General features: G+C 40.4%; 1 protein-coding gene across 1 annotated transcript in view; it reads right to left on the bottom strand.

The window, feature by feature from the left end:
- Positions 1-19,176, bottom strand: part of RAB3C (RAB3C, member RAS oncogene family) — a 268,621-nt gene extending 249,445 nt beyond the window's left edge. The window contains exon 1 of the mRNA XM_045886801.2: positions 18,949-19,176. Within this exon, the coding sequence (XP_045742757.1) occupies positions 18,949-19,176 (228 nt within the window). The remainder of the gene's footprint in view (positions 1-18,948) is intronic.
- Between the last annotated feature and the right edge of the window lie 241 nt (positions 19,177-19,417).

Here is a 19,417-nt window from a genome sequence, read left to right as displayed (position 1 = left end):
ATGATTATGAGAACAGCAAATATGTGAATAAAATTTGGGAGTACAACCCAAAAAATTTCACCACCAAATACCCATAAAGTAAACGAGCATGCTCATAACTCTGTTAGACATGAATATACTCATTCATGTATGCAACACGTACTCACATCTCCCATGGTCCAGCCACTATACGTGCTGAGTTAAATAATGGAGAGTCCATGACCCATAGGTGCTCACAATTTGGTGGAAGGAAAAGAAAGTCAAAAACTACATGATAGATTGTTCATGCAAACATCAATTAACCATATGACTTTTAATAGTGCATTTCTCACTGCCCTATTGAGTCTTCATCACATAAATACATGAGTTAGAAGATTAGGGTCCTGGTAGATTGCCCTGTGGATGAGATGTCCTAAGCCTATGCTTCCCCCACCACTTTCCTTCCCATTGCTTAGTTTTAAGGGACCTTGGGCTATTTCTGCAAGAGCTGCCATCTCGCATGGACAGTCACCTAGAGACATATCCTTGTGTACCCCAGCCCCTGTTCTAAAAGATACCATGGAACAGTGGTTTTCCAAGCTGAGCTCTCCCTGCCTTCATCCCAGTAAGGGGTTGGGAAGTTGAAGGAATGAGACTCTGAGCTTCCTACCCTTCTTAAAACAAATGGATTTCCTCTAGTAATTGGGATTTTGTATAACCTTCCTCTGAAGAAATGACTCTGTAACCTAAAAACATATTTGAAAATCACTGTGGCAAATGCTAACGAGTTTGAGGAAATGAACTTCTCTTTGAGACAGAGAGAGCATTGGAACCTTCCACCATTTTAGTTCATGAATATCCAGAGACATAAACTAGAAAACTGAACTACAGAGGAATGGAGAGAGAACACTTCTAAAGACCTCAATAGCTAAGAATGGATCAAACAGAAGGGAAAAGAAGGAATCAAGAACAAAGTTAGCAACTGGAGGAAGTCAGATTATATTTGGTCTTGAAAGAGGGAAGGACGATAGGCAGATTAGGGAAAGAGGAGAAGGGAATGAAGGAACAGGTAGATTCATGGCCAGATAGTGTTCAAGGCCCTGAAGTTTTTTTTTTTGTTTTTTTTTAAAGATTTTATTTATTTATTTGAGACAGAGAGCATGAGAGTGGGGAGGGTCAGAGGGAGAAGCAGACTCCCTGCCAAGCAGGGAGCCCGATGTGGGACTCGATCCCAGGACTCCAGGATCATGACCTGAGCCGAAGGCAGTCGCTCAACCAACTGAGCCACCCAGGCGCCCCAAGGCCCTGAAGTTTTGATGCTATTCTTCCAAGCACACATACACTCTGTCACCAGCTACTCCAAAGGATAGGCCTTCAGCTGGAAGCCACATTTTGGTCAGCCTAAGGCTGTTCTCTGGCTTCAGAAATCAGGAGGAAGTCTGAGAAGAGTATCTAAGTCCACCAGATCCATCCTTAATCTTAACAGACTAAAGTAGACTTACTTTCAGCTCTTCATGAGCAGACACAATGTGACAAGAAGTACTTTAGGGGCAACTGGGACCTGTTCTGTAGAAACGCAGTTATCAAACCTTATTGTATCAGGCCCATTTGGGAAGGTTTTTAGAAATCCAGATTCCCCAGTTCTGTTCACAGAAAAATTCTGACTCAGCAGGCATGGGATAAGGCTCAAAATCTCAACTTTTAAATAAATGCTCCAAATGATTCTGACAAGGATCTGCCTCTGGGACCACACTTTGGGGACTCTCTCCCTGGAGAGGCCATGGTTTCTGTGCTAAAATCATTAACCAGACCTTCTTCAGGAAAGAGTGGTGCTGGTAAACCCCACTGGATCAAAACTGTTCACCCAGGCCCCTGCTTCATATACAGCCTTTTGTGGTTATTATCATACACGAATTTCTCTCACATTCTGAGATTAGCCCATCTGCAAACTCAAGCATCTCCCAACTGTAGAATCGCCTCTATGCTATTGGATTAGGTCTGACAAGGCCAGGCTAAAAGTCTCAGCACGTGCAGCTTTTTACCAGTCCCAGACTAAGCAGCCTGTCCTTTCATCTCTGCTTTTAGCCCTTGGTAGCTATGTTATTACAAAACTCAATTTAGAATTTCACTCTCCAAACCAGACCTACAGACCTTGTTAGAGCATTCACAGAAGCTAGCCATAGAGCAAAGTGAGAAAAACACTTTCAATTCTCACTCTCTTGTTTCCAATAGATTATAAATTTGTGAAGAAGTGAGCGGTAAAGATGAAACATTCTGAGCTTTGTCTTGACCCAGGGGGTAATTGCTTTGCAAAATATGAAGGAAAACAAAAACACTACTATATTAAAAAGAGAGGAGGACAGATCTATTGGCTAAAATAAAATGAAATGATTTCTATAAGCCCATTTTCCCCCACAATTATCATAAAGGGTCAACAATGTGCCTTAAGCCTCTCAGTCAGCCTTTCACACAGTTGGTCTAAGTTGAAGAGTCCAAGGAAGGTGGACGCACTAAGACACTTGCTGCTAAAAGCTCCTTCATTCCTTTACTTAACAAGGTACTGTTTTAAAATTCAAATACCCTTAGGCTATTTGAGAGTTAGTCTATCAGTCATGTGTATCAGTCACGGGTAACATAGTATAAATTAATATTCAGCTTCTGATAAACTTTGAAAAGACTAGGATTTCAGAATCAAGGAGCTTGATTTTACCAGCAAGGCTCTTTGTGAGAATATAGCCAAGAAATCAAATGGTTTTTCCAGTTTTCCAGTTTGTAAATTAAGTAAGAGCTGGAGGAGGGTCCGCCATACTTGTTGCCTGCCTCTCTTCCCAAAATTAGGTGAGATTCTTGCTCCAGTGAGCCAGATCTGAGCAGGACCTACTTTCCAGTATGTGCCACTTACTGTTGTCATATTGTCGATAACAGCTAGGTATAAAAGATATGGGTATGAGCTTTCATTTACTCATTCTCTCATTCAGATACTGCTGAAAAATAAAAACTTCCTTCTGGCTTGTCCTCCATTTGCAAAGATTTGCATCCTTTGCTCTGATCCTCAAACCTGATTTTCAGGAAAGCCATCTATTGTCAGAGGATCTCCTTTCTTTTATATGCCAGCATGTGGGAGTATAAAGCAGTACTCTCTATAAAGATGTACCTTTCAAATATGGGTCAATAGTGCTGTAATCTTCTGCTAATATTATTAATAATTTTTTGAGGCCTAGAAGAGTGGTACTCAAAATGTGGTCTGGGAGCCCCCAAACCCTTTCAGAAGGTCTCTGAGGTCAAAATTAATTAAAAAAATAAATTTTCATTTTTCATTCTTATTCTTTCACATGTCATGTGACATGACATTAGCTATAGCAGCAGATGAATGTGCAAGCAGATACAAAAATCCAACTGTCCTCAATTAAACCAAACATTAAAGAAATTTGCAAACATATAAAACAATGACACTCTTCTCAGTATTTCTTTTGTTTTTCAAAATGTAGTTATTTTTCATTAGAAGTATGTAATTTATGTTTACAGATAATATGCTTACTGTTATTTTAAAACGAACGAATAAATATTTAAAATTTTTCCATTTTAATTTCTAACATACTAAATATCAGTAGATGTAACCCACAAATATGCAGGCTCTTTGGGGTCCTCAATAATTTTTAAGGGTGTAAATGGGTCCAAAAAATGATGAGAACCCTATGAGGCACATTACATAGACTGTTATTCTCCAGAACAACCCTACAGGCAAAGATTATTATCTTTGTTTTATAGAAAATGAAACCAAGACATAATGGAGTTAGATAATTTGCCCAGAATCAAACCGTCAGACACCAAAACCCATGATCTCTCCTCGTGCTCTCTTGCTGCTCTTATTAAAGCTGGCCTTGTCTTTGACTTACTTATGAGACTGAACATAGAAACAGACAATGTGTAGACCATATATAAAAATAGAACTTAGACCCACAAACTGCAACAATCTGTCCAGGAAACCAGCCCCTTTATGTCCAGTAAGCAACCAAGGATGCCAGTCTGCTGTAAGTCAGACTTGCAGGGCTAGATTGCTACTTCTAGTGACAATCCACGAAATGAAATAATTTCTGTAACAACTGACCCAAAAAGGTCAGTACTTGATTAATTAACTGACAACTTGTCCCTACGGCCAACTTAGGACCTTCAAAAAAAAGCCAAACATGCATCCCTAACCAATCATAAAGGATGCCCCACTTCTAGTTAGCTCGTGTACCATGTCTCCTGCTAATAGCCTCCAATCAGTACATACCTGGAGATGTCCCTTTCCACCACTAGAAAGCTTTCCCACTTCTCTGCCTGCCTTTCGCTTTCTGACAAAATACAAGTGACTGTGGCTGACTCCCTGGCTGTATCAAACTCAATATAAATGGCCTTTGCTTTCCTCATTGGGTTGCTCTTCGTGTATCACCGTACTTGCTGTGATACCATTATCCTGTAAGTCACCAGAAGATAGGAAGCATAGAAACTCTTAGTTCCCTCTCCTCCAGGGTTTAGCACTTTGCACAACACATAGTAACCACTATGCCTGGTCCTTTAGGACAAAGTCATGTTGACGAGTGTGTCACTAAAACACAGAGACTGCCTGATTATGCAGCTATTCTCTCCACACTGCCCAGCTCAGGAGGGGTGTACCCACACAAACCCCCACATCACTGATTCCCAGACATTTGGACTTCTAAGACCAAAATAATATAAATAATAAATAAATACAGGGGCACCTGAGTGGCTCAGTTGGTTAAGTGTCTGCCTTCAGCTTAGGTCGTGATCCCAGGGCCCTGGGATCGAGCCCCGCTTCGGGTTCCCTGCTCAGCGGGAAGCCTGCTTCTCCCTCTCCTGCTCCCCCTGCTTCCCCTGCTTGTGTTTCCTCTCTCGCTGTGTCTCTGTCAAATAAATAAATAAAATCTTTAAAAATAATAAAATAATAATAAATAAATACAAGCGGGTATTGTATTTATGAGGACTGCCATATTTTCCCCCCAGAAAGGTTTAAGAAGAAATGCATCATCTATTAGATTACCAAAAGAGTGGGAAGGAATTAAAATAAATAATATTACTTTAATGTTATAGGTTTCATAAAATTGAATAATTTAGCTTTATGAAAAAAATACATTGCCTTGTTCTTCCTTTGGAGACACATGTGTTAGAGGTCAGCATGGGTCATAGTTGGCATTTGGGAGGGAACATGCTTATGCAGCCTCACAGAGCAGACGGCAAACTCTGAATTCTTCAACTTGTGTAGCACACAGGTTTTCCTGGCCTCTCTGTGACTAAACCATACTTCCCAATGGCTTTTGTTGCCCAAGTTCTCAGACCATTTGTTTTCCCTTTTCAGAGGATACTGAAGCACCTCTAAGAGGATTAGATAAATGCCCTGGGCTCACCAGTATTTTTTTTTTTCCACACACTCATTCAGTTTTGAATGAATATTAATGGATTTCCTTCTGAAGCAGACATTAATGGCCATATATGTGTTCAAAGTGCCAACTCATTAGCAATATCTTGCGTTTCAGTAGAATTATCCAATGCATGCCCACTGGAACAATAAAGGAGGACCATGTGGATAGTGAAAGCAAACAAAAGAGAAGTTTGAAATGTACCATATTACTCAAATTACCAGGAGTATGAACATATGAAGACAATGCCATGTAACGTCTATAATTTAAATTCTTCTATACCTTATTTAATAAATGAATTGTTTTATATGGAAAATATTAATCCAAAACTATCTTTTTGGGATGCCTGGGTGGCTCAGTCAGTTAAGCGTCTGCCTTCGGCTCAGGTCATGATCTCAGGGTCCTGGGATTGAGTCCTGCATCGAGCTCTCTGCTCAGTGGTGAGTCTGCTTCTAATTCTCCCTCTCTCTCTGTGATCTCTCTACTCTCACTTTCTCTCAAATAAACAAACAAAACTACTTCTTCATTGTGCTAAATACCCACTTCACCCAGTTCCATCTTACTCTGTGCTGTAGGCGCCTAACCTCAGCGAATTGCTAAAACAAAGCTCCTTTGCTGGCTACCCGGGGGGCTCAGCCAATGAAAGGTACAGGTAAAAAGTCAGAGGGCAGGAGGAATGAGAGATCTGAGTGTTTCTTCCCTTGGCTACTTCTCTGCTGAGCGATTGACTGGCAGGGGCTGGGTTATTCAAAAAGACCAAGGCTACAATCCACAGGACCTCTTCAGCCTCTTCTACCTCTCCAGCTATGGCTCTTTCTGGTTCCCCTTTCCATCAGTCCAAGGTGGTGGTAATAGCCCTGGGGTCTGCACCATCCCTTATTGCTTCTCTAAATCCTACAGATACCTTTGTAAAATCAATAAACTCTCCAAAATTGTCCGGTGTGTTTCTCTCCCAAACACTGTTGATACACTCATCCACTTCAACTCTTTTTAATTTTATGTCTCCTTTTTATTTTTATTTTTAGTTTATACTCTATAATCTTGCATATGATGCTTTATAGACATTCTAAGATTGACTAAGTTGTTTTCAAAGATTGTAAACTTTTTGATGGTGGAGACCATGCCTTCCATTTCCTCGTGTCCATTAGCAGGTTGAGCAAAGTGATCTGTATCAACTGATGCTTGGGTCGCTATTTCTTTTAACTTGCTGGTTGGCTTATCACAGTGGCAATGCCCAGGACTAGCAAAGGTAGTGTTATGAGAGCAGAAGTTGAAGGGAAAATAAGAGCATTCCTAACTGAAAATAAGTGTTATCCAGTTTGGGAAATGCTGTGTTTTTTCCTTAAATCTGACTTGAGAAATAAATATGGAGTAATTATAATGCTTCCTTGGCCCCCGGATTTCAGCTGTGTTTATATAATGCCAGAAAAACTGGTCAGTTCAGTATCACTTAATTTTTTCTAGGATTTTATTTATTTACTTGACAGAGAAAGAGAGAGCACAAACAGGGGGAGCATCAGGCAGAGAGAAAGGGAGAAGAAGGCTCCCCGCGGAGCAGGGAGCCCAATGCAGGGCTCGATGCCAGGACTCTGGGGTCATGACCTGAGCCGAAGATAGCCGCCCAACTGACTGAGCCACCCAGATGCTCCATCATTGTTATTTTTCTGATGATTTGTTTAAAGTGATACTGAACTGGGGTGCTTGGGTTGCTCAGTCGGTTGGGCAACTACCTTCGGCTCAGGTCATGATCCCAGGGTCCTGGGATGGAGCCCCGCATCAGGGTTCCTGCTCAGTGGAGAGCCTGCTTCTCCCTCTCCCTCTGCCTGTCGCTCTGCCTACTTGTGCTCTCTATCTCTCTGTCAAATAAATAAAATCTTAAAAAAAAAAAAAAGAAAAATAACAATGACACTTGGTGACACAGACATAATTTACAGCTTAAATCAGAAGCTGTCAGTATCACTAGGCAATATCCTGAGGAAATTATGACCCAGTGTTTTAATAAGAGCTCTCCATGATTTCAATGATTTATAATTGTTTTTCCTATAGAGAAGGATATTAATTTCATGAGCACTTAAACAAGCTGTATGGGTTTGCCTTCCCCGCACAGTTGATGATTTTATCTAAATTATGGCTCTAAATACCAAAAAACACCTCACTTGGGCATATCAAAATTTCCTCTGGGCTGGTGAGAGAAACCCAGGTGTCCTAAAGATGCTTCACCTTGTCAGTCTGCTTGGATATTTCATTACCATATTAGAACACCAAAATTAAGTTCTTCGTATAAATGTCTACCTACATTGGAACTAGAAATTTATGGCTCAAAAAGCCTATTTACAGTTACAGAAAGTATGGAGTTAGACAGGTGAGGTCAATATTGGTAAAATGAAGGTTGAGAGAAAAAAAATTACTTCTTTATTGAGCACACACAATGCGTCAGGTAGTACTATGCTAAGAACTTTAGAAACATCATTTTACTTGCTCTTTACAGAAAGACTATAAGCAAAGTATTTTTCTTTTCCCCAGTTTACAGATAGAAACACTGAGGCACAGAGAAGTTAATTAACTTGCCCAAGGTCACAACACTCATAAGTCTTAGGACTAAAATATGAATTCAGACAGCCTAGCTTCGGAGCCCATTCTTCATGACAAAACCACTACATGATATTGCCACCTTTGGGGAGTTTAGATACAAGTAAGCCTAGAATAGGCCTAAGGTTAAAATAACACCCATGTGATCAGGCAGATTTAACATTGTTGTTGATAAATACATGGAGATAACAACACAGTAGCAAAGGGAGGCTTCTGAGAGGTCAGTTAGACTTTCCAGCATCCTTACCCTAAAAGTCATGCATGTAAATAAAAAGATCCTCTTACTCTCACTCTGACCCACTGTGATGATCCCAAGTCACCTAATGACAGGGAACGTGATTTTATAAAATGATATCATGGAAGTAAAAAAAATTAGAAGGGCAAAGGAGAGCAACTGAAAACATGAAAGGGGGCAAGGTGATACTGAAGAAAGAAAAACTAGTATAAAATGACCTGAGACCAGGGAAAATATCACTTGGTGACCGCTGAGTGGAGGGGTCAGCCCTGAAGGACTCATGCTGATATTCCTGAGAAGCCAAGACAAATTGGCTTCTCTTTCCTGTCCCCCAAGTTAAGTAAATGTGCAACGCAAAAAGACTTTCATTGCAATGTTTAATTTGTTTCAAGTTTTGGCAATTTAAATATTCAATTATCTGGAACATTGCTTATGCCGAATCCCCATTCTCTGCTACTAAAGCTGGTATTCCCATTTTTAGAAGGCTGGAGAGCAGCAGTCTTGGCTAGAAGTCCCGTAGGAACTGGGATGACTGGGGAACGACAAAGGATAACAGTCTGGATGGGATATATGGTCAGGATACATTTCTGGAAAAAATGTCCTCCGTTGATTTTGGCTACCTCTTGATTTTTTTTTAATCCAGGAGGTAAAACGTTCAAAGTTACTCTAAAGGCAGTGGGAAAAGCTACATGGCCAGCAGAAAATTATTTAATCTCTCTGAGTCTTGGTTTCCTCATATGTTTAAAAAAATCTATGCTAACACTAACGTTTTGAGGTTGTCGTAAGCATTAAAAATAAAATGTGCTCAGGTGCCTGGGTGGCTCTGCCTTCAGCTCAGGTCATGATCCCAGAGTTCTGGGATCGAGCCCCACATTGGGCTCTCTGCTCAGTGGGGAGTCTGCTTCCCTGACCCTCCCCTGGCTCATGCGCTCTCTCTCTCTCTCTCAAATAAATAAACAAAATCTTTTAAAAAATAAAATCTATTTAAAAAATAAAACAAAAATAAAAATAAAATGTGCTCAGTGGCTCACCCAGAGAATGACTCAAAAGTGGCACTTACAGAGAAAGGGTGTAGCAGAATGGGTAAGAGAAAAGCCTCCAAAGCTAGGAGGCTCACACTGCGATCTGCTAACTACTTGTTAGCTTGAGACCCTGGGTGAGTTATTCACCTTCTTTGTGCCTCAGTTTCCTCATCTGTAAACTGAAGATAAAAATGGCATCTGTCTCATAGGTTTCTGTGAGGATGGCATGACTTAACACTCATAAACATATTCAACTATACCTGGCACATCAGGGATCACTGAATGTCATTTGCCCCAGGAATCTGGTGCCCCGCCCCAATGTCCCATCTCTATCCCACTGCTCCAACACACCTATGCCCACACACTCCCACTGTACGTTCCTCTCTTGCAGTTGTAACTGATCCTTAGCAGCCATGTGTGTCTTTTAGTCCCTCCAGACATGCAGGTAAATTTTCTGCAAAAGCAGCAGTGAACTGCCATGAAGATGACTAAAGATTAAGCTTCAGGATCCTTCCAAGAGGCGTCAGCAATGGGTTCACACAATCATCTGCTTTTTGATACTTTCGCAAAAGGAATGCATTTTTATATCCTGTTCCTTAAAGAAGACTGCCAAACTGTAAATGCTATAGGTTCCAATAATCTAAATCCACCTGCTCAGAATCTGAACAGTCAAGATCTGATAAACAAAGAGTAAGCAACAAACACTCTATATGAAGCTATGGTGGAAAAAAACTCAGAAAACAAAAACTCTCACTTTTGAAAGAGGGGCAGGGGAAGGGAAGGAAGGAGAGATAGGGAGAGAGAGAGAGGAGGAGAACAAGAACACTCATCCCTCTTCTTCAATATCCAGCTCCTTCTCATCCTTTGGGTCTCAGCTCAGTTAGCTCATATAAACCTTTCTTGATCATCTAACGAAAACAAGCTTGCCCTCCCCTATTGCTGTCTTCCACTTATCAGAGGTTTCTGATTGTTTATTAGCACCATCACAATCTAGAGTTTCTGAGTATTTACTTTCAATCTCAAATTCCTTCACAGTGTCTGGCCCATAGTAAAAACTCAATACATGTTGATTGAGTGACCTAATGAGTGAATCAGTGAATACATAATTCTACTTCATTCGTCAGTTCATGTCTCAGATGTAGATTTCCTCAGGAAGCCTTCCCAAAGTCCCCAAGCCTGGGTTAGGCTTCTTTCCTGTGTACCCTATGTTCACGCCTCCAGAGCATTTATCACAGCAGATGGAATTCTCTCTTCATTCTCTACCTCCCCATCCAGTGGTTGGCTCCTATGGCAGATGCTGTGTATCCTTTACCATTATGTCCCCAGGACCTAGAACAATGCCTACCCCATAGTAGGCACCCAACAGATATTTGATTTGATTAAATTATTTGATTGGGCATAAAAGTCTACAGGTTGGTACACTATTTTTAGGAAAGAAGAAAACTAACATTTATTGTTAATTTTGTGCCGAGTATTGAACAATTATAAGTATTTGTTAGGGAAAATACTTAGCAGGGAAGGGGTGTGGGTGTTTTCTCTCATTTCACAAATGAGTACAGTGAGGCTCAGAGAAGTCAGGGCTTGAGGTCATAGCTAGTGAGATCAGAGTCAGCATGCGAACCCCAGGCCGGCAGAGCCTGAAGTCCCTGCTCATGCTGCTGGACCACTCTACCCCTTGGGGACACTCATTTCATGACCCACAGGGTGCTCCTTTCTTCTGTTTGTTGTCCTGTCTTCCCACATAGCTGGTTATCTCCACTGGGCCAGGAACAAAGTCTTTACCATTCCTCCCATTTTGTCAATGTTAAGAAAGTGGCTTAAACACAGTGGGATTGAAGGAGTTGCTGATTTCAGCTGCCTGAGAGAGTGAATGTTATCATGCATCTTGACATTTTGCACACAAGCATCAACTTCCTCTCAGGAGTGAAACCAAACATTGCCTTTCTCAATCTCTCAGGGAAAGCAGATGCTAAGTTAGAAGACATGTGAAGGGGGAAAAGAACATACAAACGACAGTACCAGGAATGGTCTTGGCAGCTGCCGCTGGCTTCAGTAGTTCTCTTAAGGAATTTACCAGGGCAGAAAATGTTGGCTCCTTATAAATAGATGAAAGAATCTGAACACCACCCTGAAATCACAGTGATTAGGCTAAATGAGCACCAAATGCAAAGATTACAGGTGGAAATATTTTCCCATTCCATTTTACTCAGGCTCTTCCTTCCACATACTCTTCTTTATATGCACGTTCCCCAACAGTAGAACAGGCATTCCAGAAATGTACAAGGGAGAAGCTAGTTGAATGTGTTCCAATCCCTCCTGCTGTGTATATCTATGTGTTTTAAACACAGATAATGCACAACCCACTCGTGCTGGTGGATAGTAAGTTAAAAGCAAAACAACTGATTTCTTTCTGCAACCATAAATAATTTCTTGGAACAGGTAATGAAGAATCAGGGGAAAACATGGAGCAATTACATAGTGTGGAAAAAGTACTTGCTAAGGATTAACATGCAGGATTTCGGATTGGATAACCTAAAGATCTCAAAGAAATCACGTGGCCTTCCTGGACCTCATTTACACCATGTAGTCAGTATATATGTGCTTTGGATAGAGTGCCCTGGTGGGAAGCCTGTCTCTAACACACCCTAGCTATGGCTTTGGGCAAATTCCTTTATCTTCCTGATTCTCTGTTTCTTCATCTATAAAATTGGGCTAATAATACCACCTTCCTTCATGGAGAAAAATAAATTCTAAAATGCATACAAACATGAAGTGCTTACTCTGTGGGTCAAAACTGGGTTCAAGAAATGATGCTCCATCAGTCATATCATCAAACGAGGGGTTAAGCCAGAAAACGTGTAAGAACGTTTCCTGACCCAACTTTCTAGGTCTCCAAATACTCAGACCCAGAAATGCACAGAGCCTGTGGCAAGAGTATTTGAAATCACAAGCATTTGTCAGAGTATAAGTGACAGAGAGTCAATGACAGAAGCCATCCTGAGGCTCCAAGAACCCGCCTTCTGTATTAAGGATGTCTTTCATTTTCTGTATCCTGATGTTTTGACACCCGGGGCCTTGTGGACTCAGGAGGGACAGCCCCTCTCAGAGTTAGCCAATTCCTGGAGACATTAAACAACTCACAGGCAGCTCATTTTTCAAATGCAAATGAACGAATCCAGAGCTCTGAACCCCCAACCACCTCCCTTACTGGGCTCTCCCACTTTGGGCCACTCTCCACCTACCCCAATCACCCCAGGGCCAGGTGCCAGAAAACCAGGGACAGCATCTATGCCCCCCAGGGTCTGCTGAAATTCTTCAAACTAACAATCCTAAACCTGCTGACCCTGCTGTGCCCATTCCCACCACAGAAACCACAATAGAGGCTCTTGTCACACACACCCACCCACCTCCTGACCCACCCTGGGGATTCCCCTCATTCCCCTTGGGCCCCCCAGCCCATGCCTCCTTCTCTTGAGTAGACTCATGCATCCATGAGTATAACAAACTATGTTTTCAATGGCAGTTGTCTCCAGATCTGTTGGCCCTGCCATACTTAAATGATAATAAAACCTTAAAACACTGTTTTCCTCCATGCCTAGGGAAACAGGGCTTGTTAGCTTTCTCTGGGTTTCCGAGTCCTTCTCTTGTATTAGATTCTAACTAGTTACACCCTGCATACACGGTTACTATATGGAATCAGAATCCCCTTTACTTGCATGTGGTCCAGCAGCACATATTTGACAAACAGATGGCACCTTTGTGAAAAGGAAAAGGTGCCCGTCAGGGAGAGCATAAGTCTTGACAAGTGGCACTCCAGCTGGAGCATGGCCCCACTTGACCCTGTGGCTGGTGCCCTTGACCACTGTATAACTGTGTGTATCTGTGTGCGGCAGCCCTAGATTCTGAACATGCTGAGAATCAGTTTCCAATTAACTCAGCCTGGCCAGAGCTTCAGAAATGAAGAAGGGAGGGAGATGGGGAGAGAGGAAGAGAGGAAGAGAGGAAGCTGAAAGACAAGGAGTGATAAAGGGCAATGCAAACAGTAATGCCCTCTGCCTCCTGCTTACCTACCCCCGGCCCATTTAAACCTATTATTACCTAACTAAGCTATGGCTTTTTCTTTTTTTTTTTTCAGATTTTTTTTAATTATTATGTTATGTTAATCACCATACATTACATCATTAGTTTTTGATGTAGTGTTCCATGATTCATTGTTTGCGTATAACACCCAGTGCTCCATGCAGAACATGCCTTCTTTAATACCCACCACCAGGCTAACCCATCCCCCCACCCCCCTCCCCTCTCAAACCCTCAGTTTGTTTTTCAGAGTCCATAGTCTCTCATGGTTCGCCTCCTCCTCTGATACCCCCCTTCATTCTTCCCTTCCTGCTTTTTTCTTCTCCTTCTTCTTCTTCTTCTTCTTCTTCTTCTTCTTCTTCTTCTTCTTCTTCTTCTTCTTCTTCTTCTTCTTCTTCTTCTTTTTAACATATAATGTATTATTTGTTTCAGAGGTACAGGTCTGTGATTCAACAGTCTTACACAATTCACAGCACTCACCATAGCACATACCCTCCCCATATGCTACGGCTTTTTCAAGTTAAGTCTTCATTCATTAGAGTGAACTCTGATTTTTAGACTTAAATAATGCAGACCCAACTGAAAAAGGATACCCATGTGCTTTCTTTAAACAAGGAAAGTTGCCATTTATTCAGGGGAACCACACTGTCAAGTCTGGCTATCTACAGAGTCTAATTTCAATAATTGCCAGCACTTTTTGCTTTGCAAATTGCTATAAGCCTCAATGCTCTCATACTAGTAATCTAGATACTAAAAATAAATACAGGTGATATTCATCTTAGTGTTTGATGCTCTATTATTTTTCAATCTTCTCATTGGGAAGAAATCCACCTATATAGGCTTTCTCAAAGCTAAACTATTTTTAAAATTAGAAGCAAAATTATACAGACCCCAGCTGTGAAATAGTTTTCTCCAATTAAAGTGAAAAACCACACTAAATTCTCTCCAATATACTCATAATAGCATTAAGCAGACATACAAAAAAAAAAAAAAGAAAAGAAAAGAAAAGAAAGAATCAGACCAAGTACTTGGAATCTCTAAAATTTTCAAAATTTTTGATTTGAGAATCATAAAAATGATAATAAAATAAAAATGCAATTAGAAATGTTAACTCAGTGAAGGATAAAGGGGTTCATAAATATATTAATGGAATACAAAGTTTGTAACTAAGTACAAATTAACAATGATATTTATTCCAAGGCTGTAATGAACTTCCACACAGAGGAAGTATAACATGCCCAGGAAGAAATGTCAGTGTTTTCTAGTAGCTGTTAAAATGCTTCATTTGAATGTGGACTGTTAAAAATCCAGTGAGCAATCCAGTTTGTAGACTCAGAAAACCCCTATGCAGCACAGGCAAAAAGCAAACCATTGAGAGGAAAACAGGGGAGTCTTCCTACCCAGGCTCCTCCTCCTGATATATTAGAAATACTACTTGAAATCTGGGCTCAAGTTTGATGTTCCTGTGCCTGGTGGATTCCACTGGCAACCAAGCAGATTCATCACAGTGGTCACAATGTAGCACTTACCTTGACTTGACAGTGAACTTGGTATAGTAGCAATCAGACTGGCTCAACTAGTGGGAGACCTGCTCTGGCACTGATTGTAAGGTAAGGCCAAATATTTATCCTCCCTATGTCTTGGTTTCCTAACCTGGAAATAGTCTTATTCATGGGCAGTTTAAAACTAATAAAGTAATCAGAATCATATCAACAACCTCAGCCTGTCTGGGTAAAGATATGGAACTTTCAGCCCCCAACCCCAACCCCAACCTCTGGGAGGGGAGAGGTACTGGAGACTGAGTTAACCACCAATAGCCAATGATTTAATCAACAATGCTGATGTAACAGAAGCTCCATAAATATCCTAAAAGATGAGGTTCGGAGAGCTTCTGGGTTGGTGAACACATCAAGGTGCTGGGAGTATGGCATGCCCAGAGAGGGCATGGAAGCTGCGTCTACCCTCCTTCCCTGAAACTGCCCTATTCTTCTCTTCTCTTTGGCTGCTACTGAGTTCTATCCTTTATAATAAACAGGTAATAGTAAGTGAACTGTGAGCTATTCTAACAAATTATCGACTCTGAGGGGTGGAGTAATGGGACCCCCCAATTTAGAGCTTGTAGGTCAGAATCAGAAGCATAGGTAGCCCGGACTTGTGAGTGGAGTCTGAAGTGAGAGAGGGCAGTGTGGCGGAACGGGGCCCTTTATCTCTGGGGTCTGTGCTAACTCCACATAGTTAGTATCAGAATTGAATTAAATTGTAGGACAGCTAGTTGATGTCTACAGAGAGCTGAAGAATTGACTGGTCTAGAAAACCCACACATTTGGTGTCAGAAGTTTGGGGAGGAACAGACTTTGTAGTATAAGCTAAGATGATTGTGGATACCCGAATGAGTCAGTTACAAATTAATGTAAGTACATAAAAATACCATAAGCTGGGAAAAAGTTAATTGGTTATTAAAATACTATGAGATAAAAAATCATCAGTGCCAAGTATATTCCCAAATAAATGATTTGTTAAAATGGTTAAATGCTAAAAACTGTACACAGCTAAAGATTTTGCAATATACTTACATGACAGCATAAAGCAAAGATCCCTAGAATTACTATAGTTATACCTATACTTAGGCATACCACCCTATTACTCTTTTGGGTTTTGGTATTTTTTGTTTGTTTGTTTGTTTTCACCCTATTACTCTTTATCCTATCATCCTCGGCATACCTAAATTTATTAAAATGGCCAAACTTTTTCAAAATTTTCTTCATTTAAGGTTGCCATCATTTAAGATTGCCATATTCAAAAAACACCACCATATTCAAGAAGACTTCTTAATTATGGCAGCTTGGTAAAGGGGAACAAGCCCAAGCATTAGTATCTGATAGACCCATCCTGAAATCAGCCACTCATCACATGATCTTGGGCAAGCTACTAAACTTGTCTCACCTTCAGATTTCTCAAGGCAAATAAGAATAATAATAATAAATGCAAAGTTGGATTGTTGTGGGAATTAGAGCTAAAGCAAAGATAATGCCTGGCATATGGCAGATGTTCAGTAAATGCCAGTTACCTATAATGTTTATACAGTTGGTATTTGCTTATAGAAGTTATAATTACTCCATGAATATTAATTTCTTTTTCGAACCAACTATAAGTTCAGTGAGCACAAAATCTTTTTATAGTACTTCTTTTGAATGTTTCACAGTCTAGTAGACCAGTTGGTATACAGTAGCATAAAACCCAAATTCACATCCTTAGAATCATAGATACATTAAGAGTTCCTAATAACCCTAAAGAGGAAGAAATGAGACAGCTTTAATTATGAAGATAACAGTGGCCATCAAACTACTGTTGTGACTAAGGAGAGGGCAAGGTGGAGGATTCCTGAGTGGCTGACCCCTGAGGGAGTGTGGACATCCATGGAATAGGAGAATGGAAGCCCTTGAATGAAGTCCTGGGCTGAACTGGGCTGTGAAGAGAGTTGGAGGTTTTGGAAGAATGGTGGATTATGGAAGATTAGAGACAAATTTAAAGAGAGTTGTATGTCAGGGCTTTTTGAGTAAAGTGATGGGGTGGTGAGAAGCATGAGGAAGTATGAGTGTAGAGGCAGCTGAAAGATCTGAGTTAAGTTTAGGATGGCTTAAAGAAGAGCAATTTTCATCCATGAGTAAGACTTGCACAGAAGTAACTTCATTTCAACCGCCCCAGAAAGGTCAATGAATCAGCTCTGGTCTGGTACTGGCATTGAGTGTTTTGAAGAAAATACGTTTGTAAATACAAAATACTTTATAATTCTCAAAAACCATTTATATTATTTGAAATATATCTGTTTTACATTAAGAACAGATAATTATGTACCACTACATTTCTGTTAAAAACCTAGATTGAGAAGTTGCTAGAGATTATTAGACTACGTTGTTTTACATAAATGATCACAACAACCATCTTTAAGCACCTGTAAGGTATAAAGCAGTGAGGAGAAACTAGGAGCTGTCAGCCAAAGGAATGTTCTTTTAGTAGCAGAAAAAACACGGTCAGAGAATTGAGAGATGTCTGGTTACAAAATTAATTTTCAATTCACCAAAGCTTCTCAGAGTTAAGGGGCCTTTCTTAAACCTGAATATGAAAGTTATTTCGATATGACAGTGGGTTGCCTAAAGCTCAAAAGGAAGAAAATAAATCAGGACCCAAATGTGAAGCAACGAACATAGCTCTTTCTGTCTCCATAGACAGAACTGTGTGTTTAAGTTCCAAAGAGGGACCCTCTCAACAAAAATGACTTTGGGGACTGGAAGAGTAGTGAAGGGGACTACTTTTCCAAGCTCTTAACACCAGTTCTAATTAGACTTGGAAGATTCCAGAGTTAAAAGAAGAAAAAGAGTAAGAGTCTATTGTAAACTTCCTAAAAGGATACCTGTCTGTGTACATACCTACATCTTTAAATTTACTCCTAAGAGCTTTAAGATACTTAAAGGTCACTCAGTTTATACAGATATTTTAATAAAGTGTTATTTATTTTTTAGAAAAGTTTAAATGCTGCACTCTGGGATTTATCTTTCTTTCAACTCTCACTATTTGAGGAAGGAGATTTATCATCAGTGCTAAAGATCAACCCTGGGGCCAGCACAAAATGGTAGTAGATATCAGAAATATCTCAGAAGAAGATAGAAAACACCTCTTGGGAGCAAATGCCTTTTTATAGCTCAAGTCAGTCTGAGTGGCAGAGGCACAAATAAACAGGAAAAAGGAGTCAAAACTTACTGTGGAAATGTTCCACACCATTGTACCCATATATTACATGATACACAAAAAAAAAATGCTTACTACATAATTCTCTCTTTGTATGGTATGACTAATTTTCATTTCATTCTTATATTACCTTGAACCTATTACCCACATACATTTTTTTTTCTGTTTCTCACTTGCTATTCTCCTAGTTCTCTCCCAACATTTAGTTAAAGAAATTTTGATCTTATGCAGCAGTGGAAAGAGGCAGAAAGTTAGCCAAATGGTCTCAAAACTTATTGGGAAATCTTCTGCTTAGAGGAAAACCCTGTTTAAAGTAAATATTTTATTTCATTTGTTTTGTTTTGTTTTGTCTGTGCGCATAAACATAACTCAAAGAGCTGAGAAAACAGTCTAGACCTCGTTCAAAGTTTTATCTGGAGCTTTATAAAGGGACCAAACCTAAGTTTTCTCTATGTATGATCATTTACCTTCTTCTTTATAGTGCCCAGGACAGCATGCTTCCTATGACCTAAAAGGCTAGATTGACTTTGCCTATTTTGGAGATTACAAAAGTGGAATTGAGGGCTGTACAGACTTGTTCAAGGTCATACAGATGATAAAAGGCAGAGCGTAGCTTCTCACTGATTGTTCCTTCTACCACCAGCACAACACATATTTGGATTTCCTTTCTTCTGAAGACCCTAAGAAGGATCACTTGACAACAAGGCATAATTTAGCCTCCATACCTTAAAGAGGCATCACTCTACTGTCTTTGAAACAGAATAGAATTTTCCAAGCAAAGAACCTGGAAATGGAGCCTATGGACGCCATGGGGACAGAACAAGGCAGAAAGCATTTCCCTTAAATACATCTATGCTCAATGCCCTAGACTGAAGAACATTGTCATTTCAAAGTCACTTACCCAAATCTGAAGCTTGATTCTCTTTTCATTTTTGAATACAGTTTTTACTTTGAAATCTATCCCAACTGTGCTGACGAATGCAGATGTAAAGGAGTCATCTGCATAACGGAACAGGAAAGATGTTTTCCCCACACTGCTATTGCCGATGATGAGCAATTTGAACATGTAGTCGAAGTTCTGATCAGAGGAGTCTTTCTGGCCATACCGGGCATCTTGGGAAGAGGCCATCTGTGCTTAAAAAAAGAGAGAGAGAGCAAGAGAGAGACGTGGATCAGTCTTCCATTTGATATGAAGCTAGCAGCACATTCATTATTGGCCTTGCCAGAAACAGATGTCAGACCACTCAGGAGACCAGTTGAGCATCCTCCCCAGTTTTCCTCTGATGCTGGTATCCATGGCAATAATTCCCTGCTGGAAGACAGAACAGCAAATCTTACAGCTCTTTCCAGCTGTGTTGGTGTTTGTCACT

The sequence above is a fragment of the Mirounga angustirostris genome, unplaced genomic scaffold (genome assembly GCF_029215605.1).
Source record: "Mirounga angustirostris isolate CCGP_5_RB_7025 unplaced genomic scaffold, mMirAng1.0.hap1 SCAF_7, whole genome shotgun sequence".
Taxonomy (NCBI): domain Eukaryota; kingdom Metazoa; phylum Chordata; class Mammalia; order Carnivora; family Phocidae; genus Mirounga; species Mirounga angustirostris.
The sequence above is the reverse complement of the archived record's forward strand: the minus strand, read 5'-3'. Positions and strand labels throughout refer to the sequence as shown.